Source organism: Dermacentor variabilis, chromosome 6 (assembly GCF_050947875.1).
Source record: "Dermacentor variabilis isolate Ectoservices chromosome 6, ASM5094787v1, whole genome shotgun sequence".
NCBI lineage: Eukaryota > Metazoa > Arthropoda > Arachnida > Ixodida > Ixodidae > Dermacentor > Dermacentor variabilis.
This window is the reverse complement of record NC_134573.1, coordinates 188,113,437-188,140,675: the sequence shown is the minus strand read 5'-3', so window position 1 is coordinate 188,140,675 and position 27,239 is coordinate 188,113,437. Positions and strand designations below refer to the sequence as shown.

The 27,239-nt window shown below is 43.5% G+C and overlaps 1 protein-coding gene across 4 annotated transcripts in view; it reads right to left on the bottom strand.

Moving 5' to 3' along the window:
• The window catches only part of woc (zinc finger protein without children), a 132,174-nt gene that overhangs the window by 41,206 nt on the left and 63,729 nt on the right, over positions 1–27,239 (bottom strand). For all 4 annotated transcript variants that reach the window (XM_075697114.1, XM_075697115.1, XM_075697118.1 and 1 more), the window contains exons 11-13: positions 23,058–23,388; positions 21,217–21,422; positions 4,265–4,358 (exon numbers count right to left, since the gene is read on the bottom strand). In XM_075697114.1, coding sequence (XP_075553229.1) covers positions 4,265–4,358; positions 21,217–21,422; positions 23,058–23,388 — 631 coding nt within the window. The remainder of the gene's footprint in view (positions 1–4,264; positions 4,359–21,216; positions 21,423–23,057; positions 23,389–27,239) is intronic.

The window sequence follows — 27,239 nt, the reverse complement described above, 5'->3', positions numbered from 1 at the left end:
ATTTTTGGCGATAGGTTTTGTGGCAAAAAAAAAGAGGAAAGGAAAAAAACGGCCATCCGTGCGCTTTATCTAAGCTAAGACAACAGCTATCATAGCTTGTTTCCAACTAACACCTGTGAGGGTACTGGGCTGACGCCAGGTGGCATAAAGTAGCAGGCACGGGACAGTAGGCAACTGTGTAGAGTATCTTGACACACCAAACGTGACATGTTACTTCAGCCGAGGCACGGCAGGTAAGGAACTAGCTTGATCAGAATGTTTTTTTTTCTTTATTTTCTTTATTTCGTTCCGACTAGCTCAGAGGGAGCCCGTTCAAGGGCACTGCTTTATGATGTGGTTGGGAGTGCAGTTACATGGTATTTTTCACATTTTGCAGTGTTTATTTATCAGTCAGAAAAAATTTGTACTTAGATGTCCCTTGGCTGCCTACAAGTGCCTCGTTGACACTTTGATAATTAGGACAGTATGTCTCAAGTTAGGTAATTACAGTTACCCAATTAAATCTCAGAAACAAAGAAATTACTGGTGGCTACTCCAGTGTACTGGAAACAATATGCACTAGATTTTCTTCGGGTAATGCATTGTCTATTTTTTTAAATCTTAGTGCATAATAGTTAATTGGGACACCCTGTATATATTTATGACCTCTGCATCCAAGTGACAATGTTTCCATCCTTAATAATTATTAGAAGACTTCTTTTTTCACGAACCGTTAGCATTGCTTACTGGAAAGAGAGGCAATACTAAGACATGCATCATTCATGTGCACTTCACATGCCATTGACAAAAGACTGCTGAAGGGGTCATTGAAGTCCGCAGTTTTTTTGTTTTTTGTTTTTTCAGGGTAAAAGAAGCACACAAAGCAATTTGAAGCGAGGTGAACATACAGCCATGGAAAGAAGAATGATGGGTGTAACGTTAAGGGGGGACGCGGCTTTCGCATCGCGAAATATTGCCAAAAAAATTGATTTTTTGAAAATCACATTTTCAGTTTGTATAACCCCTTTTCTATCTGATACCCAAATATAATCACTGTAAACCACTTAGAAGTGCTCTAAAAAATTCGTTTTATCAGCCAAGGTGGCGAAAAATCTCGCGGAAATCAAGAAAGAACAGCGTTTTTCAAGCCACAATATCTCCGGAACAGTGCGACTGAGCGCCGCCATCTTGGTCTCGTTGGAAAGCGCATCTCTGTCTTCAAATTTACTGCTTCAGCTATCTCCTCCATACAGAAACAAGCGCACAAAAGCAAATGATTGAAGGTCAGGCCAGAGTCTGCGAGTGGCCGCGCCCACCACGTGACTCTAGCGCGGTTCTCCATTGGTCCAGCACTCGCGTCGTCTGCTCGGCTCTTTGCACCTCGCAAGTCTGGACATCTCCACTCCCCGTAATCTCGACGTGTCAAAACGGGTGCTACGCAGACATTGCAGCAGCTTGGCCGATCCCTATGCTTGTGGACATGTCAGACTCGTGGCTAAACATTCCGAGCCTCGGCGACGCAGATTTCGTGACCAAGGTTCACGCGCAGAATCCTCAGACATGCGGCTAAGCCTTTCAGCACTCAGTGTTTCGGAATTCATGACGAAGCACATCGCGCATGCAATCCTCGGGCACGCGGCTAAGCATTTCGCGCCTAGGGAGTCTCAGACTCGGCAATTAAGCTCATCACGCACGGACTTCTCGGACCCTCGCCTAAGCATTTCGCGCGTCGGCTCCTCGGACTGCGTGAATAAGCGCATCGAGTGTCGACTCCCTGAGCCCACAACTAGGAATTTCGAGCGTCTGCACCTCGGACTGCGCGAATAAACGCATCGAGGGTCTACTCCTCGAGCTCGCAACTAGCATTTCGCGCATCGGCACCTCGGACTGCGCGGCTAGGTACTTCGCGCGTCGGCACCTCGAACCGTGCAACTAAGCACATCGTGCGTCAGCTCTTTGTATCTGCGGCTGGGCATTTCGCACATCGGCACTCGGACCTGCAATTAAGCATATTGCACATTCACTCTATTATCATATTGTCACAATAGCTTGTAACAATATGTATCATACCACTCCTTCATAAAGAGAACCTAATCATAAGCTATGTTCACTAGGCCCCTTGGGCTGGCACAGCCACCTGGCTGCACAAGTGATTGAGGCATCATACAAAAGTACAATTCTGGAAAGCACCTAGCAGCTGCAAATCTATCACTGGCTTTCTAATCCTAAGTTCTACAGCCATTGTCAAATAAAGATGACTTGGGAGGCTGCTGACACTCAGAGCCTTCATTCAGTAACATGGTCAATTCTACCAAAAGAAAAAAAAAATGCCTCACTGTTTGTACTGGAGATTGCTATCAATCGCGCAGCCTGCGGGTAGAGGCTGCCTGAATGTACACTGGAACTATATTCATGCCCACACAGAGTTCTGCACGTCACTTCGTTTGAAACTTAGGCACCATGCTCTTTGTAGAGCAATAGCAGCAATGAATGCCCTATAAAAAGAAAAGGGGGGAGGGGGAAGCGCACCAGACCAGAGGCCACATGTACAAGAAGCCCCACATCACAAAACACCCAAAATACTACACATTTGGTGCCTTTTAGAGAACTGAGGAGAAGGTGAAACTTTGAGAGTCGTTTTCTCAAAACTGTTTTCCTGCCTTTCTGCTCAGTTTCTAGAGCTGATTTCTTTGTTACCGTTTAACATATTTTGACTCCATTCTTTTTTTTTTCTTTTTTTTTTGTCGCGTTCCTTGGGCTACAATGCAGGTCGTGACATTCTCGCTTTCTTATCTTGACCCTTTGTAAGTTTACGATATGGCTATTCATCTACCCCGAAAGTACGCTTGATGCGAAGGTAACATAAAATACGGCTCTTTGAAAATTTGTGCTGCAAAAACAAAAAGCAAGATTGTCACGACCTTCAGCACGCATTTAGCTATGCAGTCAATACTTAACAAGCCTTCTATCATGTTTTTTAAGTTTCCCGGGCTCTGTAGAAAGTTAGAGGGAGAAAAATTCTGCTTAATTAAATTGAAGAAAATGTTCTCAAGATATCACTCTGAAACTTTTAGAGAAGCATCCGGGAGACATTCTAAACATTTGTGCCAATTTTCATCAAAATCCATGAAGAAATAAGGAAGTTGATTTTCAAAGCCACATTTTCTTATCCCCCCTTAAAGGATAAGAAAAGAGCAGATCGGGTGAGGGAACAAACGCGAGTTGATGACATCTTAGTTGAAACCAAGAAAAAGAAATGGGCATCGGCAGGACATGTAATGAGGAAGGAAGATAACCGATGGTCATTAAGGGTTACGGACTGGATTCCAAGGGAAGGGAAGCGTAGCAGGGGACGGCAGAAAGTTAGGTGGGCGGATGAGATAAAGAAGTTTGCAGGGACAACGTGGCCACAATTAGTACATGACCGGGGTAGTTGGAGAAGTATGGGAGAGGCCTTTGCCCTGCAGTGGGCGTAACCAGGCTGATGATGATGATGATGAACATACAGCAACGTATTTATTCTCTAGACATAGGCTATCCATACCTTTAGAAATAATTGTTAATTGGCTACCTCCTACTCATTCAAAGATAGAATAAGCTTTCTCCTGTGCATATATTTAAATATGCTGTGTGTGTGCATGGTGTTTACAGTGGAAATTTAAAACAATGTTGAAGTGAGAGGATGAGGCAAGCGCCGCTGGTTATTTTAATGTGCTTGTCCTCGTGCTGTCAGGATTTGCGGAAATGAAGCGAAGTTATGAATTAAATACCGTGCACATTCACACTAACAATCATACAGTAAGCTTTTAACCACAATAAAATTTTAGGTGAAAGGGTTGAGGTAAGCCAAAAGAAGCCACAAGTGATGCGGGTGACAAAATTCTGGTAATGACACTTAAGGTCCGTGTGCGGGGTGGGTAGGGAGCAGAGCGCCTTCTCCCCGGAAAGCTCCAGAGAGGGCTCAAGCCCCGGAGCCCTCCTGTAGTCGGCGCCTATGAGTGGTGACACAGTCAAGTGGTGTGAAGCACCTCAATAACAGCAAATAGGCTGACTACATTGCAGCATGTCTCATCACAATGGCAGTAAACCCAAAGGTGCCAGGACTTTTTCACCATGCCAATGGCAGCAGGCACTGCTTGTGGACTTGTAACATCCACAATGGTGTGTTGAGATCTATAAAAAATCTTGAACATTGCATTTCAGCTAGGGAGTGTTAGGCATTTACACCACCATGAAATTTGTATTGACCATTGATTGTGTCACTAAGCCCCTACTGCACATTTACCTTTGCTTTCCGAAGACGGCTTCATTGATGATTCTGCCATGGAGCGGGCAATGGCAAGCAGGACTTCATCAAATTTGTCATTTTTCATTTGTTCCTGTAAATGTACAACAGTAGGAAAACTTTGACACCACAAAAAAAATTAATTAGCTAACACAACAGAAAACAATAAACAATAATGTTGTGGTAATATGTGTATATGTAAAATAGAATGTATAAAACATCTTCAGTCAGACTTTCTCAATAGGACAAAGTGCACATGATAAAATAATGTACCAATAGCTCAACCCATGTTACCACCTACCAAACACAAAGTTGTCATAGGTGTTTGCAAACAAAACAAAAACAATTGTACAGGTCAGTCTGGTCCTTCACAATAACCTGAACCCCAAGTCATAACCAAGCACAACAATGTGAAAACATTCACATTAGCTACTGAGGTGTCTAAATATGGTATATAAGCATAAAAAGAATTTCAGCATGAATTGAATACTTTTTAAACATATTCATATACAGATGTTAATAACAAATACTTTATGAAGCAGATCTTCAAGAAAATGCAAATTCGTCACAGAGCAAAGATTTTGCACCATTCCTCTCTTCACCACTTGTATTCTGAAAGAAAAATTTTAAACACAGCAGCACAACCAAAATATTAGTGCAAGTAAACTTATGAAGTATTGTTATGAAAGAATGTGGAGAGCTTGACTACTGGAAAGACATGACTCTCTTCACGATACTTGATTGCTCACATTCTGTCACTTATCTTAATTTAGTTCACGACCTGGGATTAAACCTCCTAATCTTTTAAAAACAATATTTCAACAGCTTTCCACAGCTGCAAGTTAAATGCAACAATTTTAGCTATCTTCATGTACACACCTTGAGTTTTGCTTCTCAGCACATTGAGTGCTCAGTGGATTGGCATTTGTGACCCAGGGTAAATTTCAATGCTGTGCTCTACGTATCAAACAGTATACAGTGCTCTGGCAGCATGTTTTACATTTGGCTAGTCAAAATATAGTGCTCAAAACATGTTCACCAACTCATTCAGAGTGCCATGCTCAGCTTGGAGCGTTTGAAGACTTCATCTTTGAGCTGTGAGCACAGCCAACAGCTGAGAACATTTTGGTCACACAGCTTCTCCAATTACTCAGGACTACTTTGGGAACAGCTGAGCATTCAGCTCAGAAGAGGGCTTTCTCCAATTACTCAGGGACACTTTGCAAACAGTTGAGCATTCAGCTCAGAAGAGGGCTTTGCATTGTTGCAAACCAAGTGAGAGCGTAGTAGAGCGATGCTGTGCCATAGTTATATGCCATGGTAATGCCAAGGTAACGCACTAGGAAGTGAACTAATGCAGCAAATTAACGGTAGCTGCGACGTGGAGAGGATGTTCCCCCAACTACCATTACACTCAGAGAAGGGTCGCTAATTTGTATAGCTGGTATTACATTGATTTTGCTGGAAGAGTGTATATTGGGAACCAGTAAAATATGACAACAGACAATGACTAAAAACCTGAGAGATTGTCATCCCCCAGCCCCCCCCCCCCCGCCAGTATTGTTCACAGGAATGCTCCCAACCATCAGACATAATAATGTTTTTTCACAAAAGTGGTGCGGGAGCTGCAATTCTTGTCACCTCGTGATTTATTAGTGGTCACAGTGGCGAAGGCCTTTTGGCTTCTTTCACATTTCAGCTGTGGCGGAATACCAGTGTCTTCATCTGAGACATGCTTTTTGCTATTGCAGCTGGTTGCATCAGATCATTCATCTATCGTAATGTAGCCAGCAGATCTGATGCTAGCGTGCGGGCTACAGTATCACTTACGCATTCATCATCATCATCAGCCTGGTTACGCCCACTGCAGGGCAAAGGCCTCTCCCATACTTCTCCAACTACCCCGGTCATGTACTAATTGTGGTAATGTTGTCCCTGCGAACTTCTTAATCTCATCCGCCCACCTTACTTTCTGCCGCCCCTGCTACGCTTCCCTTCCCTCGGAATCCAGTCTCCGTAACCCTTAATGACAATCGGTTATCTTCCCTCCTCATTACATGTCCTGCCCATGGCCCCCATTTCTTTTTCTTGATTTCAACTAAGATGTCATTAATTCGCATTTGTTCCCTCACCCAATCTGCTCTTTTCTTATCCCTTAACTTTACACCCATCATTCTTCTTTCCATAGCTCGTTGCGTCATCCTCAATTTAAGTAGAACCCTATTCGTAAGCCTCCAGGTTTTGCCCCGTACATGAGTACTGGTAAGACACAGCTGTTATACACTTTTCTCTTGAGGGATAATGGTAACCTGCTGTTCATGATTTGAGAACGCCTGCCAAACGCACCCCAGCCCATTCTTATTCTTCTGATTATTTCAGTTTCATGATCCGGATCCGCGGTCACTATCTGCCCTAAGTAGATGTATTCCCTCATCACTTCCAGTGCCTCGCTACCTATCGTAAATGGCTGTTCTCTTCCGAGACCGTTAAACATTACTTTAGTTTTCTGCAGATTAATTTTTCTGCAGACTGTACTTACGCATTGCACTGAGCCAAAACAAGACTAGTGCTCACCACAACTAGTGCGGACGAAACTGTAGTCCCTATCAATGCAATCATGGATGGATGGTGACCACGTAATTCTGAAGGCACGCAGCCAACACACACTGAGTCAAAATGAAATTACAGTTTGCCACATCTGCTGCAGAAGAATCTGTGGTCACTATCGACACCGCGATCACAAATATTGACAATGCAGTTTTGACGGCACGCAGTTAACAAACACTATGCCATAACAAAACTACTGCTTGCTAAAACCGCTACGAACAAAACCTCAGTAGCGATCAGCATGATCACGGATGATGACTGTGCAGTTGTGAAAGACGCAGCCAATGCGCGCAACGAGTCAAAACGAAGCCATTATTAAATGCAACCGTGGTAGACAGAACCGTGATCGCTACTGACAGGATCACAGATGGCTACTACTCATTTTTAGAGGCATGTGTCCAACACAGTGTGATGCGCAGCAGCAAAAACAAGAATAAAGGCTATAAAGACAAACACAAAGCGTTTCAGTGTTCCTGTCGTTTTCAACTGATAAATGGCGATGCAGACTCCACCACTTTGTTTCGATCAGATGCGAGCGCTGCTTTTGCTCTTTTATGTCACACATTTGCGGCTCTCTGTGCTGGCCACGCTCTGAGGGTTGTCCAAATTAACCAGTGTGCAACCAAATACATCCAAATTAATCAGAGTTTGATGCCATTAAGTATTGCATATGCCAGAGGACGAGACCGAATTATCAGATTTTCCTAATTAACGGGGTCAAATTAATGAGGTCTTACTGTACTTTGTTAACATTGCAGAGAACAAAGTAAGGAAGAGAGCATCAAACCCTTCTCTATATTTGTAGTTTTTGTTAACGTGGTTTAATTTAAATATATTAATAATGCCTGAGAACGAGAATTAGTGGAGATGAGTTCATCAAATTATTTGCAAGCAGCTCTCTTTGCCATGATATATTCCTGTGAACGATTTTGCTTGTTTAAATAAAATGATTGTGTGCAAGTGCAAAAGAAGACCATTGCTTGTGTTAATCGTTTGTAGAAGTTACCAGAAAAATCGCAATCTTAGGGCTGCCAGAAAACAAAACCCTGATCTCTCCCCAGTTTTCGTTTCTAGAAATACTAACACCTTAGTTTTACACCTACCGCCCTGAATTTCATAAACATAGAATCCGCAAATGGAGGATCCCCCATATATTCGTTATGGTGAGGATCTTTAGCTAGCACTTGTTTCATTGTGTGTCCCATACAGAGCAGAGCCTTTAAAGGCATCCTGAACACCCCTCACGCTAGGTGAAAGAACAGCTTGCGGGTAGCATAAACTGCTGTGAACATCTCAGCCAAATTTTGCAGTAGTGCGCAGCACGTGGAGCTTGCAAGCAGAGTATGAATTAACCTTTTTCTCAAACGCTCTCTTTCCGAGAGAAGATTGCTCCTTACACTATTCTGGGTGTTTGTGGGTGTAGATTCCCATACGCAACTGCTGTTGGCTAATAGCTGACATCTATCAAGAAGGATGTTTGGATCAGTGCTCTTTTTCTTACTGTTACTGCATACATTTATCGATGGAGTTTGATAAACAGACTGAAGTAAGCAAAAATGTGCTTTCGTATTTCTATAATAATTATGTACTTCTGGAAAAAGCTGGCTATTGCCTGCTCATGCTCGGCCACGGTCGCCTGTGTAGGAATTAAAGTTTGGCCACCCTTCTTATTGGTGTCATAGCTGTCGGGTCTCACCAATTTCTACTTGTTTTGAACACTCAGCTAGCCTCGAACCACGCGAAACTTAAGGTCCCAGTACACGTCCGTTTGTCAGCGTGTGCAGACTCCTGGCTGCTCCTCACACGCTTGAGAACAGCACGATACCACTGCGTAAGCGCTCCGTCACTTGGCCTTTTTCACATTTCGCAGGCTTTCCTTGCAACCCGGAAAAAATGGACTACGTAAGACGTATCATAAAGGAAACAACTTGATTGGTGGTTTCTGAAGGTGCTCTACAAATCTGCGCACCATACTTGGGATCCTCAGCAAATAATTAAAAAGTTGGAGAACTAAACTTAATTAGTGAGTCATGGGGAAAACAAAGAATTGTCTGAGTTGCTATAGGCTATTGCGAATAGTATGCATTCAGTTAAATTCGCTTCCAACATGCCTTTCATATTTAAATTCTTGGCTCAAGTTATGTGGGACACCCTGTATAAGTGCCCATGTGCAAGTGAAGCCGGTATAGCAAAAGCTGCATTCCAGCATATCTGAAGAATATTAGTGCAATGCAAAAACAGTGTGCACTTCCGAGCCTTTGTCTGCCATTTGGATAGGCAGGGTCGGTTAATTACCGTAGTCAAAAGGTCTCAAATGCACTGTTGGCAATTTAGAAATGTCAACAAATTTGATTACATTGAATAGTAGCAGTGCATCACAGACTGATCCAATAGACACCTTTTAAGAAGTGGTGAGCATCATCAAGCGGCACATAGGTGCAGCACAGCAGGAGCACCTTTCCACCTATTTTAATTTCTCAGCTGGTGCTGATGGCGTACAGTGGCAAAGGGAGCTCGGAAGCTTGCTATTAGAATGAGGGGCAAGTTTTACTCTGTTGTTGGACTTCTTTGCAAGGCTTTTTCAATAAAAAGTTGCATCAAAATCCGCCAACATAAAGCTGCATGTTAAACAAAGCTTGACTTCGTACAATAGTACAGAGCTGTTTCATGTGTGCAGCAAATTGTTTAAGTGAGATCTATGTACTACATGCCATTACTCTTTCCTTTCTCCATTTTCGTTGTTCCTCTTTTCCTTTCATTTTCTTCTTTTTTTTTCTTTTTTCTCGCTCCTTGCTGTCTGCTGCCTTTTGGACCCTCTGGTTATTAGGACCAGTCAAGTTGCTTTTGTAGCAACTTTTTTCCTAATGCCTTGGCACTTTGTACCACTTGTTTTTATGAATAAAGGTATATATATATATATATATATATATATATATATATATATATATATATATATATATATATCATAGCAGAGTGTGGGTGTAGGCCAGTTGGTGATTCATGATTTTGGGAAGTTACCACAAACAAAACATGAGACTTGAAGAAAGGGACAACATGAAGCGGCTGCGTTGTCCCTTTTCTGATTACCCCGGCCAAGCCGTTCGCCCCTTTGCCTCTATCACCATTCACAGCAGCACAAAAATTAGTACAATTTGCTTCAAACACGAAACACAGTGGAATCTCGATAAAGAGAAATTGCTTAAACGAAACTGCCTCTTTAACAGAACACCATCCTCATGGTTGGTTGGCTTTGTATTTATGCAATTTTATTCAGCTTTGCCTCTCAGTAAATCGAACTCCCGATAAACGGAACCAATTTCCCTGGTCCCTTGAGGTTCCATTTAAAGAGCATCTACTGCATTACCTCAAAGGACAAAGCCATGTACGAAGAGCACTTGTTCAGCAAAGCAGCAACCCCGGCACTAAACCAGGGGACAGATCAGAAGCTGTGATGCAGGGGCAGGAGGGCAGCACTCCCTGAACGTCTCCGAGAGGTGGCTCGCTTTGTTTGCATTTTTGCCCTTCACACCGATGGCACAAAAAGAAAATCAATAGTATTGATTTGCATGCTACTTAATTGTACAAATGTTAATCGTTTTGGCAAAAATAAGTGCTCTAATGAACTCAACCTGAATTCCATATGCCATCGACCGTGACTGCAGTGTCCAGTGAGTTATGCCTACCGACCCTATCAGCAGCTGTCAGTGCAAGGCGCACCGTTGTCAGTGTCGCATGCACAAGCATGCATTTATTCTGAAACGAAGCAGGGTCATGCCAAAATGTTTGTTTTGTACTTGTTGACAAGGTAACATTCCAAGCGTAGATGAAAGAGGTCGCCAGATCTGGGTGGAGCCTACTCGATGTTCGCTCATTCACATGTCTGTCCCATGTGTCCCAAATGGGTGTTTGCTTTTTAACCCTTTGAGGGTCGACTTTTTTCACCGTGTGCGACCTCCCAGGATTTATTTTTTTTTAAATTCAAGATCCCAATTTTTCTGAGGGGCCTACTTAGAAAAATTTGCCATAATTTTTCTAGGGTGACCGTAAAGTGAGAAAAAAATATTTTGCGTTGGTATATATGTACTGTTTGTTCATGAATAACAACAATAAAAGAAGGAAATAAACTTATGAGAATTAAAGCTCGGTGCATTGTTATACACATAAGGCTTAGACAATGCGCACACGAGAATATTTCGCAAGTGTCAAATGTTCCTGCTCTTACACTAATATTTGCGTCCATAGCGTAATCGAACTACGTAGGTGAGGGCACTCAAGAAAACGGTGTTTGCGTGCCCGTCAAAAAAGCAAAACATGTGACAAACTTCTGCTAATATTCATCTTATCGCCAACCAGAGGCAATTAGTTTTCGCGAGTCTCCAAAAAAAGAAAACAAAAGGAAACGCATGCACGGCGGCATCCTTCCTATGCGCACCCCTGTGAGCACTAAACGAGCGAGAAACAGGCGGTCGCCCTTTGAGCGATTAGTAATGAGGTAGCCATCAGTTTTGTGAGCACAAGAAGCCGGAACCGCCCACGGAACAAAACCCAGACCGCCGCCCGCCCACACGTGCGGTAGTATATAGGCACGCCGGAGCAAACTAGCTCTAAAACAAACCGTGCAACAAAAACCGAGAAAGGGAGGCACGAGAAAAAAATTCCCTGTATTTCCACATAGTGGCAGCACATGACAGAAAAGAAAAAGTTAAGAAATTGGCGCGCTTTAAATGTACAGACGGCACCGTAAAAAAATATATGGCATCGACCATTTTGGACTCTTTCGTATATTTATGTCATTGACCCCCAAAGGGTTAAGCTGGAGCGTACAGACCACGCATCAAATAGGATGCCAGATTGTACCATGTGTTTCCTTTAATGTTTCCCCGCCTGGCTCAGTGGCAAAAAATCCACTCTACTGGAATACAAAAACCGGAAATTGACCCTCAAAATTCCTATAATTCCTCTGGCCCCACAGGTGGAACTGGCTTTTCCAAACACAGTCTATTAAACAAAGTGCTTTGAGCATATTACAGTCGACTTCCGTTAACTTGACTTTGATGGGATTTTCAGTTGCAATGAGCTGAATTATTTGGGGTGTCAAATAAAAGAGGCAGAAGAAATGTTGAAACACAGCAATGCTTTATTTGGCAGTAGTTACCCGATTCAGATGCACCTCCAAGCTTAATTCACACCCAGTTTTAGTCAGAGTAGAAAACAATGTGCACCCATATCTTATGCACCCACAATTTTATAATTAAAAGATGCTGCATTCCTTTAGTTTTGGCAATCAGAAATGATGAAACTTGAAGAGTTTACCTTCAAAGAATGAAAATTTATCAAAACATAATGTCCATTGTCATCCCTCTTACACAGCTCTTTAGTGCTATGGACTACAACATGTCATTCTCCATGTACTTCACTACATTTGATATTCTACCTTTCTTGAATGACTCTACAACCATTGCGAGGGGGATGGTGGTCCACACCTAGACTACCGCACCTTGGTTCTCGGAAACACATTACCGGTTCATCACACAACACAAGACTCTGGCACACTGTGAACATGTGATGTTGCTCGGTTGCTGCTAGTAAGTAAAATAAATAACCTCTTTTGAATGAGCATTCTTAATGAAAGTAGCACAATGTTGTCGCGGAACTGCACAAAAATTTGCTCTGTCACCATCTTGTGATTACAACAGAAATGGCACTGTCCCTGACAGTAGGCTGTTAGAGTCAACAATGCTGCAAATTCGGCTTTCTTGATGTATCCATGTATCCCGTTGTAGCACACAGGCAATTTTGAGAATCAATTTTCTTGAAAAAATATGAATATTAGAATTAATTAAATATGGTAAGCCTACATTGCAGACGGCTGTTTTCACTAGAAACTCTGCCGAGGGCAGCCCAAAAGTCGTTGCGAATTAGTTGGTTCATACTTGAATTATAAACAAGCTGTGCAAGATGCGCAAGAAAAAGAGAACAGAGCAGAGTGCAGTGTTCTGTCCTCTTTTTCAGTGGACAGGCACTGTGCTCTGTCCTGTCCCTTTTTTTTTTGCTTTTCTCATCCATAAATTAACATGCTAGGCAAGATGCACAAGAAAACAAAAAAGAACAGGACAGAGCGCAGTGTCCTGCCCTCTTTTTCAGTGGGCAGGCACTGCACTCTGTTCTGTCCTTTTTTTTTCTTTCCTTGTGCATCTTGCGCAAGGCCCACACAGATTCCCTGTGTGCACCCACTTTTGTGAGCACCGCATCAAACGTGGATCCGCTTGGTTCATAGGCATAGGCAAGCGCACACGTCCAGCCAGATTATGTTGTTTAGTAAGAATTAGCATTCGCCTCAAAGATGCTATCTTTAAGCTTCCCCTGCTTCATGCTTTCATGCTTTCCAGGTGTGGTGGCACTGGTGACTGGGATTCCCGTGGGCGCACACGTTTGTAGCCACCACTTCATCGGTAATCACAAGCTTGATAAGCCGTGCAGACCGACCTACAATCCCATAATTTTGCCGGCTGTGTATAAGGAGCCTCCCAGCTAACTGTTTGAATTTAATTGACAAGTCTCGCATGGAGGAACTACTACGATACTGATACGTTACATTGTGAATCTCTTTGCAGTGACCGTTTTTCACAGCTTATTAATAAAGCTGTCACTCAGCAGAAGATGTGCCTACAAGTATTGGAACATTTTTTAACCTTGTCGCGGATCTTGTCGAATTGTGGTGCACATTCTGGAACGCCTGCAAATTAGGCTGGAATGTATGAACAGATTTCGACGGCCAGTGATTGTGCTCGTTGCTATTGTGCTTTGAGTGTTGTTTTTCTAGGCACTAGTTCTCCCAATAAAAAGTTCATGGCTTGCTGTTTTGATACTGTATGGTTCTTCCCCATCACTACAATGGGACAATGTGGGTTTTAAGCTGATCACTTGTACAGTTGTACCGTAGAGCAAACGTAGTAGTCGTCCGAGGTTTAATGGCTAAACGTTTTCATGTAGTTCACAAAAATGAGGGCACAATGCTAAATATTGTGCAAGCGTCAAATTTAAAAGCTTGAAAGCCTTGCTGGCGGCGATCGCTACCCTTTTACTGTTATTTGTTTGCATGCGTTTCCAAGTTCACCTCGCCGCACTGCAACTATGCAATGCGGTGAAGCATAAAGTGCTAGCGATTTGCTTGAGTGATTTGCTAAGCTGCTGCTCATACATTTCGCAGTTACAAGTATGCAAAAGCCTAAACTCTGATCCACGCATTTACTCAAACGTCAACTAACCCGAAGCAGAAAAGCACAACTTTGTGCCGAACAGCTGATCGCTTTTTCCTTAGGTTCTCTAAGAAACAGACGTAAAACTCGTGTTGCTTCCTTTGTCACTTATACGTAGTTCTCAGTAGACTCTTTTGTACAAAAATGTGCCATAAACTTATGTCACTAAGCAAACCATTAATAAAAATGTCGTTATTTGTAGTGCATGTATTATAACATGGGTGCCGTGTGAAACGTCATGCTTCTGTGCTGATTTAACGGCATACTCGGCCGTTGTCTGTAGAGACTTATACTTTGTTGCTGCTTCATCTAATTAAAATAGTGAATACTGTAGGTAGATTCCTGCCCAGTCATGAGAGAATGCACGAGTAGTACCTCGCTTGGAATCGCGGCTGAGTGCTCTTTTTTATGACAAAAAAAGCACTTATAAGTGACTGTAAGCATTAAATACGTTATAAATAAACAGTCAGTGTTGAAGATGCCTAAAATGTACAACGTTTGGCCTTCACAAATGCCAAAATAAGCCGAAATCATACCAGAGGCATCTTAACAATTTGAAGTCAAAGATTAATACCACAAATACAGCTTGTGGTCAACATTCACAATTTGAGCCTGGTGGTTCCGTATATACAGAAACGTTGCAAATAACAACCATATTTGAAGCTCATTATAAAAATCTTTTCACTGCAGTTAGGCCTCAGAACGGTTATGAAGAAATTGTGCTTTTAGCTTAAGGATGTCAACTTTTTTTTTTAATGTAGTTATTTATTTTTGTTATTGTTGCTCAGTTGCTGCTTGTCGGTAGCGGCAAACCTTTCTTGCCACTTTCACCTGGCAAGACTACTGCAAGCAGCGACTTCACAACCGCCAAACAGTCACGTACATCCATTTCACAGTCGCGTATGTTTATTCCTCTTCGCTCTTTTTCATCTGCTGCTTAGCACATTGGTTGGTGGCAAGCTATGCTTGTATCATGAACAGCCATGAAGAATAACTACAGTGGAACCCCTATTGTACGACTTTCTCGGGACTGCGAAAAAGCGTCGTAAAATGCGGCCGTCGTAAAATCTGAACCTAAATTATGCCTATAAAAATACTACTTATTTCGCACGGCGGATTTACGAGAAACTTCAACGTAAACTACGAACATACTCTGCAGAGCTCGGAAACTCAAATTACCAAAAAAGTAAATGCGATAAGAATTAATGCTGCAGTACCAGTACCAGTCATGCTTTATTCAAACAAACCTTCACGGGCACTCCACTGCCCACTGCCGCGATTCCCGCCAGCCGGCGCGAACTTTAAAAAAAGTCTAAGTTTCTTTTGGACCTTGTTGCGATTATAGATTATATTATATTATATATATTATATATTATATATTATTATTATATTATTATATTATATTATATATTATATTATATTATATTATATTATAGATTACATTATATTATAGATTGTTGCGATTATAGATTATTTAGATACACAACTTGGTATAATCGAAAATAATGTTGAACTTTCATGGCAACGTTTTGAGGAGACTGTAAAGTACTGTACGGAGCACTTTGTCCCTTTAAAAGTAGTTCGAAAACAGCGCCTAAATCCTTGGATAAATCGAGATATTATTCAGACCAAGCGTAAAATAAAAAGGCTGAGAAAGAGGAACAAAGCTAAAACCCCGCAGATTACGCAGCTGAAACAAGACTTACTACGAAAGGTAAATTCGGCTAGAGATGAGTTCTACAGCTTGAATCTTGAAGAATTTATTTCTAGCGATCCTAAAAAGTTCTGGCTGCATCTAAGCCAGAGAAAACAACAGATACAAAACATTAACGTCAACGGAATTGAAATAGAGGATGCGCACTGCATTGCTGAATACCTCAATGTATATTTTCAAAGTGTGTTTACAGAATGTGATCAGTGTGAACTTTCCAGTGCAAGTAGCCCATCGGTAGATAATATTTTAATCACTCGCGAAGGTGTCCTGGCATTGCTTCTAAATATAAATATTAAGAAGTCAGCTGGGCCCGATAACATTCCTAATGCTTTCTTGAGGCGATATTCTGAGCAATTATCTGAATTCATTTCTAATCTTTTCCAGTTATCCTTAAAATTAGGTGCAATACCATCAGTCTGGAGTAAAGCACGTGTTGTGCCGGTACACAAGAAAGGAGACCGCCAATCTGTTTCAAATTACCGTCCTATATCTATTACTAGCTCGTGTTGTAAGCTATTGGAACATATTGTCGCTGGTTTTATACAAGAGTTTTTGAAAGATCATAGCATACTATCACCTTTTCAGCATGGTTTCAGGAAAGGACTCTCCACTGTAACTCAACTCGTAACAACCGTACATGAGCTATCCCGCATACTTGATTTATCTGGACAAATAGATGTGCTCTTTCTGGACTTCAGCAAAGCTTTTGATAAAGTTCCCCATGCAAAGCTATCACATAAATTAGATAAAATTGGACTCCCATTTGGTATCATACAGTGGATATGTGCTTATCTCAAAAACAGAGAACAGTTTGTTGATATTAGGAATTGTACTTCCAGTGCACGTCAGGTCACCTCAGGAGTCCCTCAGGGCAGTGTACTAGGACCACTGTTATTTTTAATCTATATTAATGACTTGATTGATGTTATTCCTGGTAATGTGTCCATACGGTTATACGCGGATGATTGTGTTATCTCCAAGGAAATTGTGTCCTATGACGATCATTTTGTGCTGCAAAGATGCCTTGCAGAAATCACTGACTGGTGTTCCAATTGGGGAATGGAGCTCAATGCGGAAAAAACTGTACTTTTACGCGTAACAAGAAAAAAATCAGCTAGCATTTTTCCGTACCAACTTGGAAATAGAACTGTCCTCGAAGTCGACAAATACAAATACCTTGGCGTTACCCTCAACAATAAGCTTACATGGTCAACTCATATCTCGGATGTTTGCTCAGCTGCGCTAAAAAAATTGTGGTTCATAAAAAGAAAGCTTAAAAACGCGCCTGTAAGGGCTAAAATGTTAGCCTACAATGCAATAGTGAGATCAAAATTAGAATATGCTTCCGAACTCTGGGACCCGCATACCATGAAAGACACAAAAGAACTTGAGCGAGTACAGAGAAAAGCAGTGAGATTTATTTACGGGAAATATGCCAGGAAGGATTCGCCGTCCTCAATAATGTTACAAAATAGAATACAGAGACTCGAAATACGCAGAAAAATTAATCGTCTTGTACTACTACATAACACTCTTTCTGGAAAAAATAATATGACGCTACCAGCTTCCATATGTCGGCCTTCTACGAGGAGAACACGACACAGTCATGAGTATTTGCTTGCACCGATCTTCGCGAAAACAAACGCTTACAAGTACAGTTTTTTCCCTCGAACGGTGAACGATTGGAATTTACTTCCCATTAGTGTATTTCCGTCTAAAGATTTCATGGCTGCATTGCAAAATCATTTTTGTGCAAGTTAGCGATGTTGACGTTATCATTTGTGCTTCTTTAGTGCATTATGTTCATTTCATGTTGCATTGTATATGCTTTTCTGTCTTTTCTTGTTTGTGATATGCCCCTCCTGCTTGGGCCAAAGTATTGGCCTGCAGTATTATTAAATAAAAAAATTAAAAATGAACCAAGAGCTTTCGCTCGAGTTGGGCAACATCTAAAAGGAGGTCCTCTGCAGCGTCGCATGAACAGATGAAGTTCCGGATGCCGTCTATGTGCCGTAGCACCTTGGCAAACGTGGTAGGCACAGGCATGGCATCTGTGGCGGCGTCATTGCCCTCGTCCAATGTCGCAGCAGTGTCGGCACTAGGCAAAGCCTCCTCAATGGCGCCATCCAGCGACACCTCACCGCAGGTCGCAACGTTGTCGTCGGCCTCCACGTACTCGACGAAGGTCGTGGTGAGGTTTAAACCTTCGAAATCGTCATCGGCGAAGCCTGCATCAACCTTGAGCGGCAACAAGGTTGTTGCGTCCCCAGCAGAGGAGGCAGTCTCTCGCTTAAAGCCACAGTGTTTGAACGAGTTAGCGATTGTGCTTCGCGACACTGCGTTCCACAAACTGGCATTAAAATGCATCGTGTCGAGCACAGTGATATTTTTTTTCCGACTTGCTGCGCTCCATAGCCGCCAGCCGATGCTGCACTAAGTGCTTCCGGTACCCTTGCTTGACGCACTTAATGATGGCGAAGATTCGGGTATCTTATGGTCCTGGGCAATGCTGGTTTTCGTGGCTCCATGCTGCTTTTCTACTTCCTTGATAATATTCAGCTTATCGCCGAGCAACAGAATTGTCCGCTTTCGGGACATCGTGCGTCACGTTGCTGCACACAACTCAAAACCTCCGCTGAACGCTGGTCGTTAGGATTACGACGAAGAACACGTGCGATAAACCTAGGCCTCTCCACGCTACATTGTCGGCGATCTGCTACTGGGAAACTGGAAGGAGAGAAACGCCTCCCCAGCGTGACGATAGGCGACGTCGCCGAGAAGAGAGGGAGAAAGTGATTGTGGAGAAGGCGCTATTTCAGCACAGCGAGCGTCGCGGGTGGCTGCTGGGGGGGGGGGGGGGGAGGGAGAGAGAGAGAGAAATGAACGCGCTTCGCGAGGGTCGTCCTATAACACGAGTCGGGCATAAAATTGCGTCGCATAACCGGGGTTTTTAATGCATTGCTTCTATGGGGACTTCGCCGGGACTGTGCTAATCCATCGTAAAACCCGGGTCGTTGCAATACCGGGGGACGAACCGGGGCTCCACTCTTTTATTTCGTGATTTCAAGAATTAGCAGTGCGTTATTACACTAAAGGCTGTTTGCGTCCTTTGTATGACTTAAATAAAGGACTACTAGAATTTGCAACACCGTCATCGCCTGAGCTTACTGATGCTTATCACGCTAAGAACAACAAATCTTAGCTGTACCTTTAAGATCCTTAGTGGCTACACAAGTTGCCACAAACGAGTTTATTCATTGATGCAACGTAGAATTCTGGGGAGACTATCACAACTTTGTTGCGAAAGTAGCACACTGCCTTGTGGAATGTGGCGTTGTGCAAATCTTTCTTCGCATTAATTTGACGTATATTCGACGCACTTGAAAATATACATTACGGGATCCTGTCACCATACACTTCACAAATGTTCGCGATTGTGCTGACATACCTTCAGGCCCTTTGTTGAAAATAAAGCTAAGCACCTGGCTGAAACTGCACAACAGTCAATCACCGTAAGCACGTTTGTGCGGAATACCGTCCCAGCATACCATTATCGCATGCAGAGAGCCTTTTCCCTTTCAGTTAAACCTTTCTGCTTTCGGCTTCCAGCTCTGATTTCTGCTTGCGCATGACTCCGCTCCCTCTTCATCAATTGCAAAGGTGGCCCTTGACCCCGGCTTTGTAGGAAGATTTTACTCATTTCGTGCTCCTTGCTTTGTTGAGCTACAAGAATATGTTCATATATACACGAAATGTCGTAAAATATAAATAAACATGGAGTGCTGAGGAGGTATACTTACTTCCAGGACTACATCGTAGCTTGGCACTGCGAGCTTTGTCTGTGGAATACACTTCCCAATAATGTAATCGTGTTTTCTTCCTGCTGTTCACGAAGATCGTAGCCATGCCCTGCCTCATACAAATGTCTTCCCTTTCCCAAGTTAGTGGTCCTACAAATCGTTTACAAGTTTACGAGGCCCTGAAAGCCGCAACAAAGGAGCATGGGCAGTGCCATGATCATTGTGTATTCTGCTACACGTCACCCCATGTTTTGCAATTTCGCCATAGTGGCGCTGTTCGCAAGTGTGCCAGTGGCAGCGCACAACGACTGCCCAGTGTCAATAATTGAGTAAATACGGTATCTGGTGAGGGCCAATTTAATTATCTAAACAACAAAAGTCATGGCCCATAAAAATGTAGCGCACTAGCCAGGAGCTTTGGTTGGGATAGAAGTAACTGAAAAACCAAGTTAACTGGAGTTGAATTACCAGAAGTCTACTCTATGATAATTTGGATATTTGCATACAGCTATTTTAGCACTTGCTGGGCATAACTAAAATTAGCTACAGCAAAACCTCGTTAATTCGGATTTCAAAGGACCGGAAAAAATGTCAGAATTAACGGAATGTTGAATTACCAAGGGTATAAAGAAAACAATAAACAAATGCATACTACATCAACACGCTTTTATTTACTGAATGAATCAGCACATCTTGTTCCTATATACAAAAGCAGTGCGGAATCTGCAATTCACGTCATCTCATGACTGATTAGTTGCAGCGATGAAGGCCTCGTGACTTCCGTCGCAGCGCGTCTTTATCCGAGACGCGCTTTCACTGTGACGTGCACATCCTGATTATTTTTTCACGAGTGAGCTGGTTGCCAACAGATTGTCCACCGATCGTAATGTGGCCAGTGCTCTTCATCCTCAAAAGCTTCCGCTGTGTTTTTAACATTGTGCGTGCAGCCACTGCGGTGATTCCAAATGAAACTACTGTTTGCCGCAACCACTGCAGATGAAACTGCCGCTACAGCTTTAAAGGCACTCGGCTGACACACACACAGAGTTAAAACAAAACTACTGTTTGCTGCAGCCGCTGTGGGCAAAACCCATGGTCACTATCGATCCGATCATGTATGGGGCCTACACCATTATGAAGGCACGCGACCAATACAGTATTACACGTGGTGGTAAATGCAACAACAAAGGCTGTAAAGGCACAACGCTTTCTAGTGTTCTCGTCGTTCACATACAATTTCCGCTAATGACTATGATGATGATGCAGACTCTGCCACTCCATTTCAGTTGCACACTAACGCTGTTTTGATTCCTTTGCGTTGTACATTTGCAGCACTCACCGAGCTCTGAAAGCTGTCAAATTAAGTGGTGTGGAGTCAAATACATCCGAATTAACGAGCGTTTGATTCTATTAAGTAATGCACGAGCTCACCAGGACCAGAAGGCGAGTCCAAATTATCAGATTTTTTTTTTAAATAACGAGGCTTTACTGTACAATACACCTACACTTGCTTTTGGCGCATGACCCCGATGTAGTACAAGCACACCCTGAAGGCGCACCCCGAAGGCGTACCCTGAATTCTTTGAGAGTCTCCAGGATCTGTTCCGTGGTGTCTTTTGTTGTAGGCAGGAAAATGGGCACAGGCACCGGAATGGGGATGGGCAGTGGTGATGGTACAGCATAGGAGAACATGTGCATGGGAGCTGGCACATAGATTGGCACAGGAACAGGTATGAGCCGTGCTGGACCACCCTCTGAACCAGTCTGGGTTTGCATGTCTGCATAAACAAGAGACGCACCAAATGTTGCAGAAAAAGGTGATTGGACATTTATGTAGCTTCTCAGCATGAACCCATTCAGCAAAAACAACTTTCATGTACATGCCGTGCCTAATGGGAATATGTGTATCACAGTAAGTCACGTACCGTTACATTACTGCTCAGGTGAAAAGCATTAAATAACGCAAATGTACAAAGAAGAATGCTTACAACTAACACCCATGACAACCCCATACAGAGCTTTATGCAGGCACGAAATGATAATGCACAAAATGATAATATGGCCTGTGAAAACACAGGGAAGGTGGGAGATGGAAATTCAAAATGATGAGCAAAGCGAGAACAAGGTAAAAGCAGGAGCCAACGTTTTAACAAGTGGACCTGTCTTTTTCAAGGTGACATATGGCCTCTATAAGATCTGCTGGTTAAATGTTCTAAAAATTCGGCAGAATACATCTCACGATGACTGCCAATGGTAATGCATTTAGTAATGAATCGATATAGTGACACAATGCACTGCCACCATCGAAACAAGTTATGTATGATGCATGTACTGCAGCAGGACTCCTCTCTCACGCTTCTCTAAAAACACTTGGCGCCATCTAGCAGCACCACCACGAAGCCTGCGTGTTGCCTTCGAAATGCATGGTGCGCCAGTACATGCAAATGCTGAGAAATTAGTCATGTGGCTGCCAGGTGCCCCCCTCTCTCGCATCTTTCTAAAGCACTGTGCCATCTAGGGGCACTGCCAAAAAGTCCACACGTGGCCTCCGAGATGAGACATATGTTGTGCTGGTGCGTGCAAATGCTGAGAATTGTTCCCTTGCTTGCAGCACATTTAGTGGCACATACCCAAGGGACCCAAATTGGCGAGAGCTTCATTGGAGTGGCAGATACCTAGTGCATTCATGGCGCAACTCACTAAAGCACTGGTGTGAGAGACGTTCATTCACAAGTGGCACATATCCAGTGAAGTTGTGGTGCAGCCTGCTAAAGCGTCAGGTTGCTGTCCTTGAGGAACCCACGTGATGTGCGTTCCATTCTGCCCAGCAATAGAGAAACTTAAAGGATCTTTTCGTCACTGCAGAGCAGCACATTCCCAGTGGCACATACCTAGTTACCCAAACTGACATCAAAGAGGGTCACTGTAGACCAGAACAGACCGAGTGGCACATGCCCAGCACTTCAAGTCGGCATCAATGAGTTTCATTCAAGAGCAGTACCTACCCAGTCCTGCATCTACAGTGACCAATGTCGGCATGAAACAGGTTCACTGAAGAGTGGCATGTATGTACACATTGTCACATACTCAGCGACTCAAGTTGGTCCAACGGTTGGTTTCGAACCCTGTTCCCTCCACACAGCATCCCGACGTGCTGCCTTTCGACCATGGACTACCCAGTGACCCAGGTAGGCGGGAGAGTGGTTTGAGACAACGAAACAAACAAACAAACAAACAAACAAACAAACAAGACAGACGGATGGACAGACGGACGGACAGACAGACAGACAGATAGCCCCCGTAAAGTGTGTGAAGTACTCAAAAAATGCAAACGCATTAGAAGAAATCGTGCTTAGAGCGTTCATCGATTTATCTAAAAGCACAGTGATCATTTGTTCTGCATCAGCGCTCACCGGTCTGTATTTCCTTGTGGCAGGGTACAGGCCGACAGAATGCAGCCTTGGTGACCATCTGGGGCCGACACAGCACCGATTTATTGCGAAGCAGCTTGGGAAACGGCAGTTGGATTATCACCTCCCGCTCAGATTGCCCAGCTGCCACAGTGGTTGCATCCTTGGTTGAGGGAACAGTCAAGGCCAGGGTGTTGGTTGTTGTGACAACAGGTACAGGCAAAGTCACGGATGTTGCAGTGGTTGAAACAGCAATGCTTGGTGCTCGTGTCACAACTTTGGGCGACGCATCTGTGGAACTGTTTGAAGGCGTAAGCACTGAAGCGCTCACCACCTGTTTGGAAAGAATTATGTAGAAATGCTTAACATTGTTGGGCTAGTTGGTGCATTGTATAAGGAAAAAACCATACAAAAAAAGACGCACTCAGGAAACATACAATCCTGTGTATGTTTCCTGTGTGCGTCTTTGTTTTTGCTGGTTCTTTCTTAATGCAAACAATAAGGTCTCGTCACAGGCAGTGAGGTTCTTGCCCATAGATTTTATATGCTCTGCAAAGACTGCAGTATATTCTAAGGTACGGAAAAGAACGCCTCTGGAAACTATCAACTATGCACATATGAGGGGCAGAATCTGTGATGTGATACAGCTCTGTGTGATGATGTGGATTGTGTACCCATGACACGAGGAAGAATCACATGGGCTCGAGAGAGAGATCACTGAACAACTCGGACGGCAGCTAGCTGACCTGTGGTTCGAGACAGGGCTTTCGACTACAAGGTGTCCTGGTGCCGTGCGGACCTGGTGGCTGGTGTGTCGCTCTTGCTTTGCTGCTCACACTGCGTACCGGCAGTACAGTGAACTAGAAAAGGGCAGTGCAGTGCATGGAGGCAGCGGTGCATAAAGGCACCTGATGCCAGCAGTGGCGAATGGAGCGGCGGTGCTGAAATCACTCACTCTTGCATGCAGGGCCTGTTGCGTGGCTTTTCAGCTCGCATAAACAGCAGTTAGGCCGGCTGAAACTGTGTAACATTCTTCGTCTGTGCAGTTTTTATTTGTCTCTATTTTTTTTTTGCAATTCATGTGAACACCCGCAGTTTGCATAAAAATTATACCAAGATTTCAGCCTTCCTGGGCTCTTTTGACTGTCCATTTTCGATTATTGGTCTATCTGAAATGTGGCTTTCAGCTGAAAATAAAGACCTTTATGGTCTATCAGGTTATTCATGCAAGTATTGCCATCGCGATGGTGATTCATGTGGAGGCTCTGCCATCTACGTGTTAAATGGTTTATCATTCACGAGACAACATGACTCAACTCTGAACTTCGCTAAGTGCGAGTCCGTTTGGGCAGAATTTGATACACTTGCCATAACTAACAACAATCGCAAAGTCGTCTGTTCCAACACTCATTCGCCTGATTCTTCCAGCTTTCTCACCGAACTTTCAGTCATACTACATCGACTGTCTAGTGAAAAGAAAAATGTTCTAATTCTAGGTGATACTAACATAAACTTATTAGAAGATTCTCACGCTGTGACTAAAGACTACCTCACCTGCATCTATAGCTATGGCTACCACTGTCTTATAACTGACCCTACACGCTATCCGAACAGAGGTTCACAGTCTTTAATTGAACATGTGATCTCTAATTTCACCGTGCCCACTCAAGTTGGTGTTATCGAAACTAATATTACGGACCATTGCCCTATACTTCTGTACACTGTCAAATCTATTTCCCAAGTAAATTAATTGCACTTCAGAACCTATTTTGATAACATTAAATACACTAAAATTATTGAAGATGCAGACTGGTTGCCAGTTCTTGAAGCTCTAGATCCTGATGTTGCATTAACCAAACTTACCCACATTATTAATACAGTCGATTCTCGTTACAACGGACCCTGAAAACCCGACAAAAACATCCGTTTTATCCGAAGTCCGCAATATCTGAGACGCCTCACTTCTAAAACTTTCAAGATGATGTCAAACAACTTTATTGCAAAGAGTGAGTGACGAACACCCAAAATAAAAAACAAACAAAATAAAATCGCAGTTTCACCTGAAAGGCAAAGCATCGATTGCGATAGCAAATTAAGCAAGATAAGCGTGACAGCAGCAGCGGGCGAATTGACCTTCATGCTGTCCCTCGCTTCAACGAGAAGTAAACGTCGAAAGCACAGCACACGAAGCTACTGGCACTGGGCGCACTTTGTCCGCATCGCAGATTGCTTTGAAGATAATGACCGTGCGGGCGCACACTTTGTTCACATCGCAGATCACTTTCAAGATATGGCACCCGCGGTGGCGTGCACTTTGTCCACATCGCAGATTGCTTTCAAGATACAGCGCCCACGGTGTCATGCGCTTTGTCCACATCGCAGACCACTTTCAAGATACGGCACGCCCGCGATAGCATGCACTTTGTCCACATCGCTGATCGCTTTCAAGATACGGTGCCCACGCTGGCGCGCACTTTGTCCACATTGCAGATCGCTTTCAATATACGGCGCCCGCGGTAGCATGCACTTTGTACACATCGCTGATCGCTTTCAAGATAAGGTGCCCGCGCTGGCGCGCACCTTGTCCACATTGCAGATAGCTTTCAAGATACGGCACCCCGCGATGGCATGCACTTTGTCCACATCACTGATCGCTTTCAAGATACGGTGCCCACGCTGGCGCGCTCTTTGTCCACATTGCAGATCGCTTTCAAGATACGGCACGCCCGCGATGGCATGCACTTTGTCCACATCGCTGATCGCTTTCAAGATACGGTGCCCGCGCTGGCGCGCACTTTGTCCACATTGCAGATCGCTTTCAAGATACGGCACGCCCGCGATGGCATGCACTTTGTCCACATCGCTGATCGCTTTCAAGATACGGTGCCCACGCTGGCGCGCACTTTGTCCACATTGCAGATCGCTTTCAAGATACGGCACGACCGCGATGACATGCACTTTGTCCACATCGCTGATCGCTTTCAAGATACGGTGCCCGCGCTGGCGCGCACTTTGTCCACATTGCAGATCGCTTTCAATATACAGCGCCCGCAGTAGCGTGCACTTTGTTTACATCGCTGATCGCTTTCAAGATACGGCGCCCATGTGGCCACGCCATTAACAGCAGCCACGTCTGTGCTTCGCACGCAAAAGATGGCGTGCTTCCACCCCGCTTTTGTCCCTCCCTCACGCGTAAGATATTGAGCCGCGATCGTCAGCTGACCGTCACAAGGCAGTTGTCAGCCCTTGTCGACACGGCAAAAGTTCGTTTTATACACCCGATTTTAACGAAAATTGCCACTAATTTTGTCCACTGTAGCCAATAGTCCTTTGTAGCGCAGTCCATTAAAAGCGAACTTCGTTGCATTAATAAAATAGGTAGAACAAACTAAGGCTGAAATATCCGTTATATCCAAAAGTCTGTTGCACACGGGTCTGTTGCAATGAGCGTAGACTATACTGCCGTGAGATCATGCACTACCGTACTGTCCTCATAGCGACGTTATCACGCTCCCCTTTCCCCTGGATATCAACTTCTCTGTTATGTTGTATAAGAAAGGACAACCTCCACAAAAAACAAAACAAAGCACCAGCCTTTCAACACACAGCTCAAAGCACGATGTAAGCATTATTCAAATACTTTATCCACACTTCTTAAAGATGCAAAGCACGCTATTATGAAGATCAAATTCAACAATGCAGTAATAATACTAGAAGGAAATAGCAGTTGGTAAATGAGTTCTTAAATAAGTCTGAGTCACATGAAGTGACAATTACATCACCATCTATAAAATAGTGCAACCATGAATGACATCACTGAATGAGATAGCTAATGCCTTCAGTGATTACTTTTCGGCACATATTACCCTCCTTGACAGTCCTGATTTTTCTCCTTCCTTCACCTGTAAGCCACAATCTTTTTTTTCTTCAACCCACAAACCCTGAGAAATTGAATCCATCATTTGAGATTCAAAATCAACTGGCCCTGGTCTGGACATCCCTGCAAAACAAATCAAATTAATTTGTTCTGCAATCTCACCCATGTTAAGCTGCATATTTACCTTCACTTTAGTTCTGGTGTCTTTCCTGACTCAAGGTTGCGAAGATCATACCTGCCTGGAAGAAAGGTGTCAAATCTTTATCTGAAAATTGCCATCCAATTTCTGACCTTCCCTTCCTTGACAA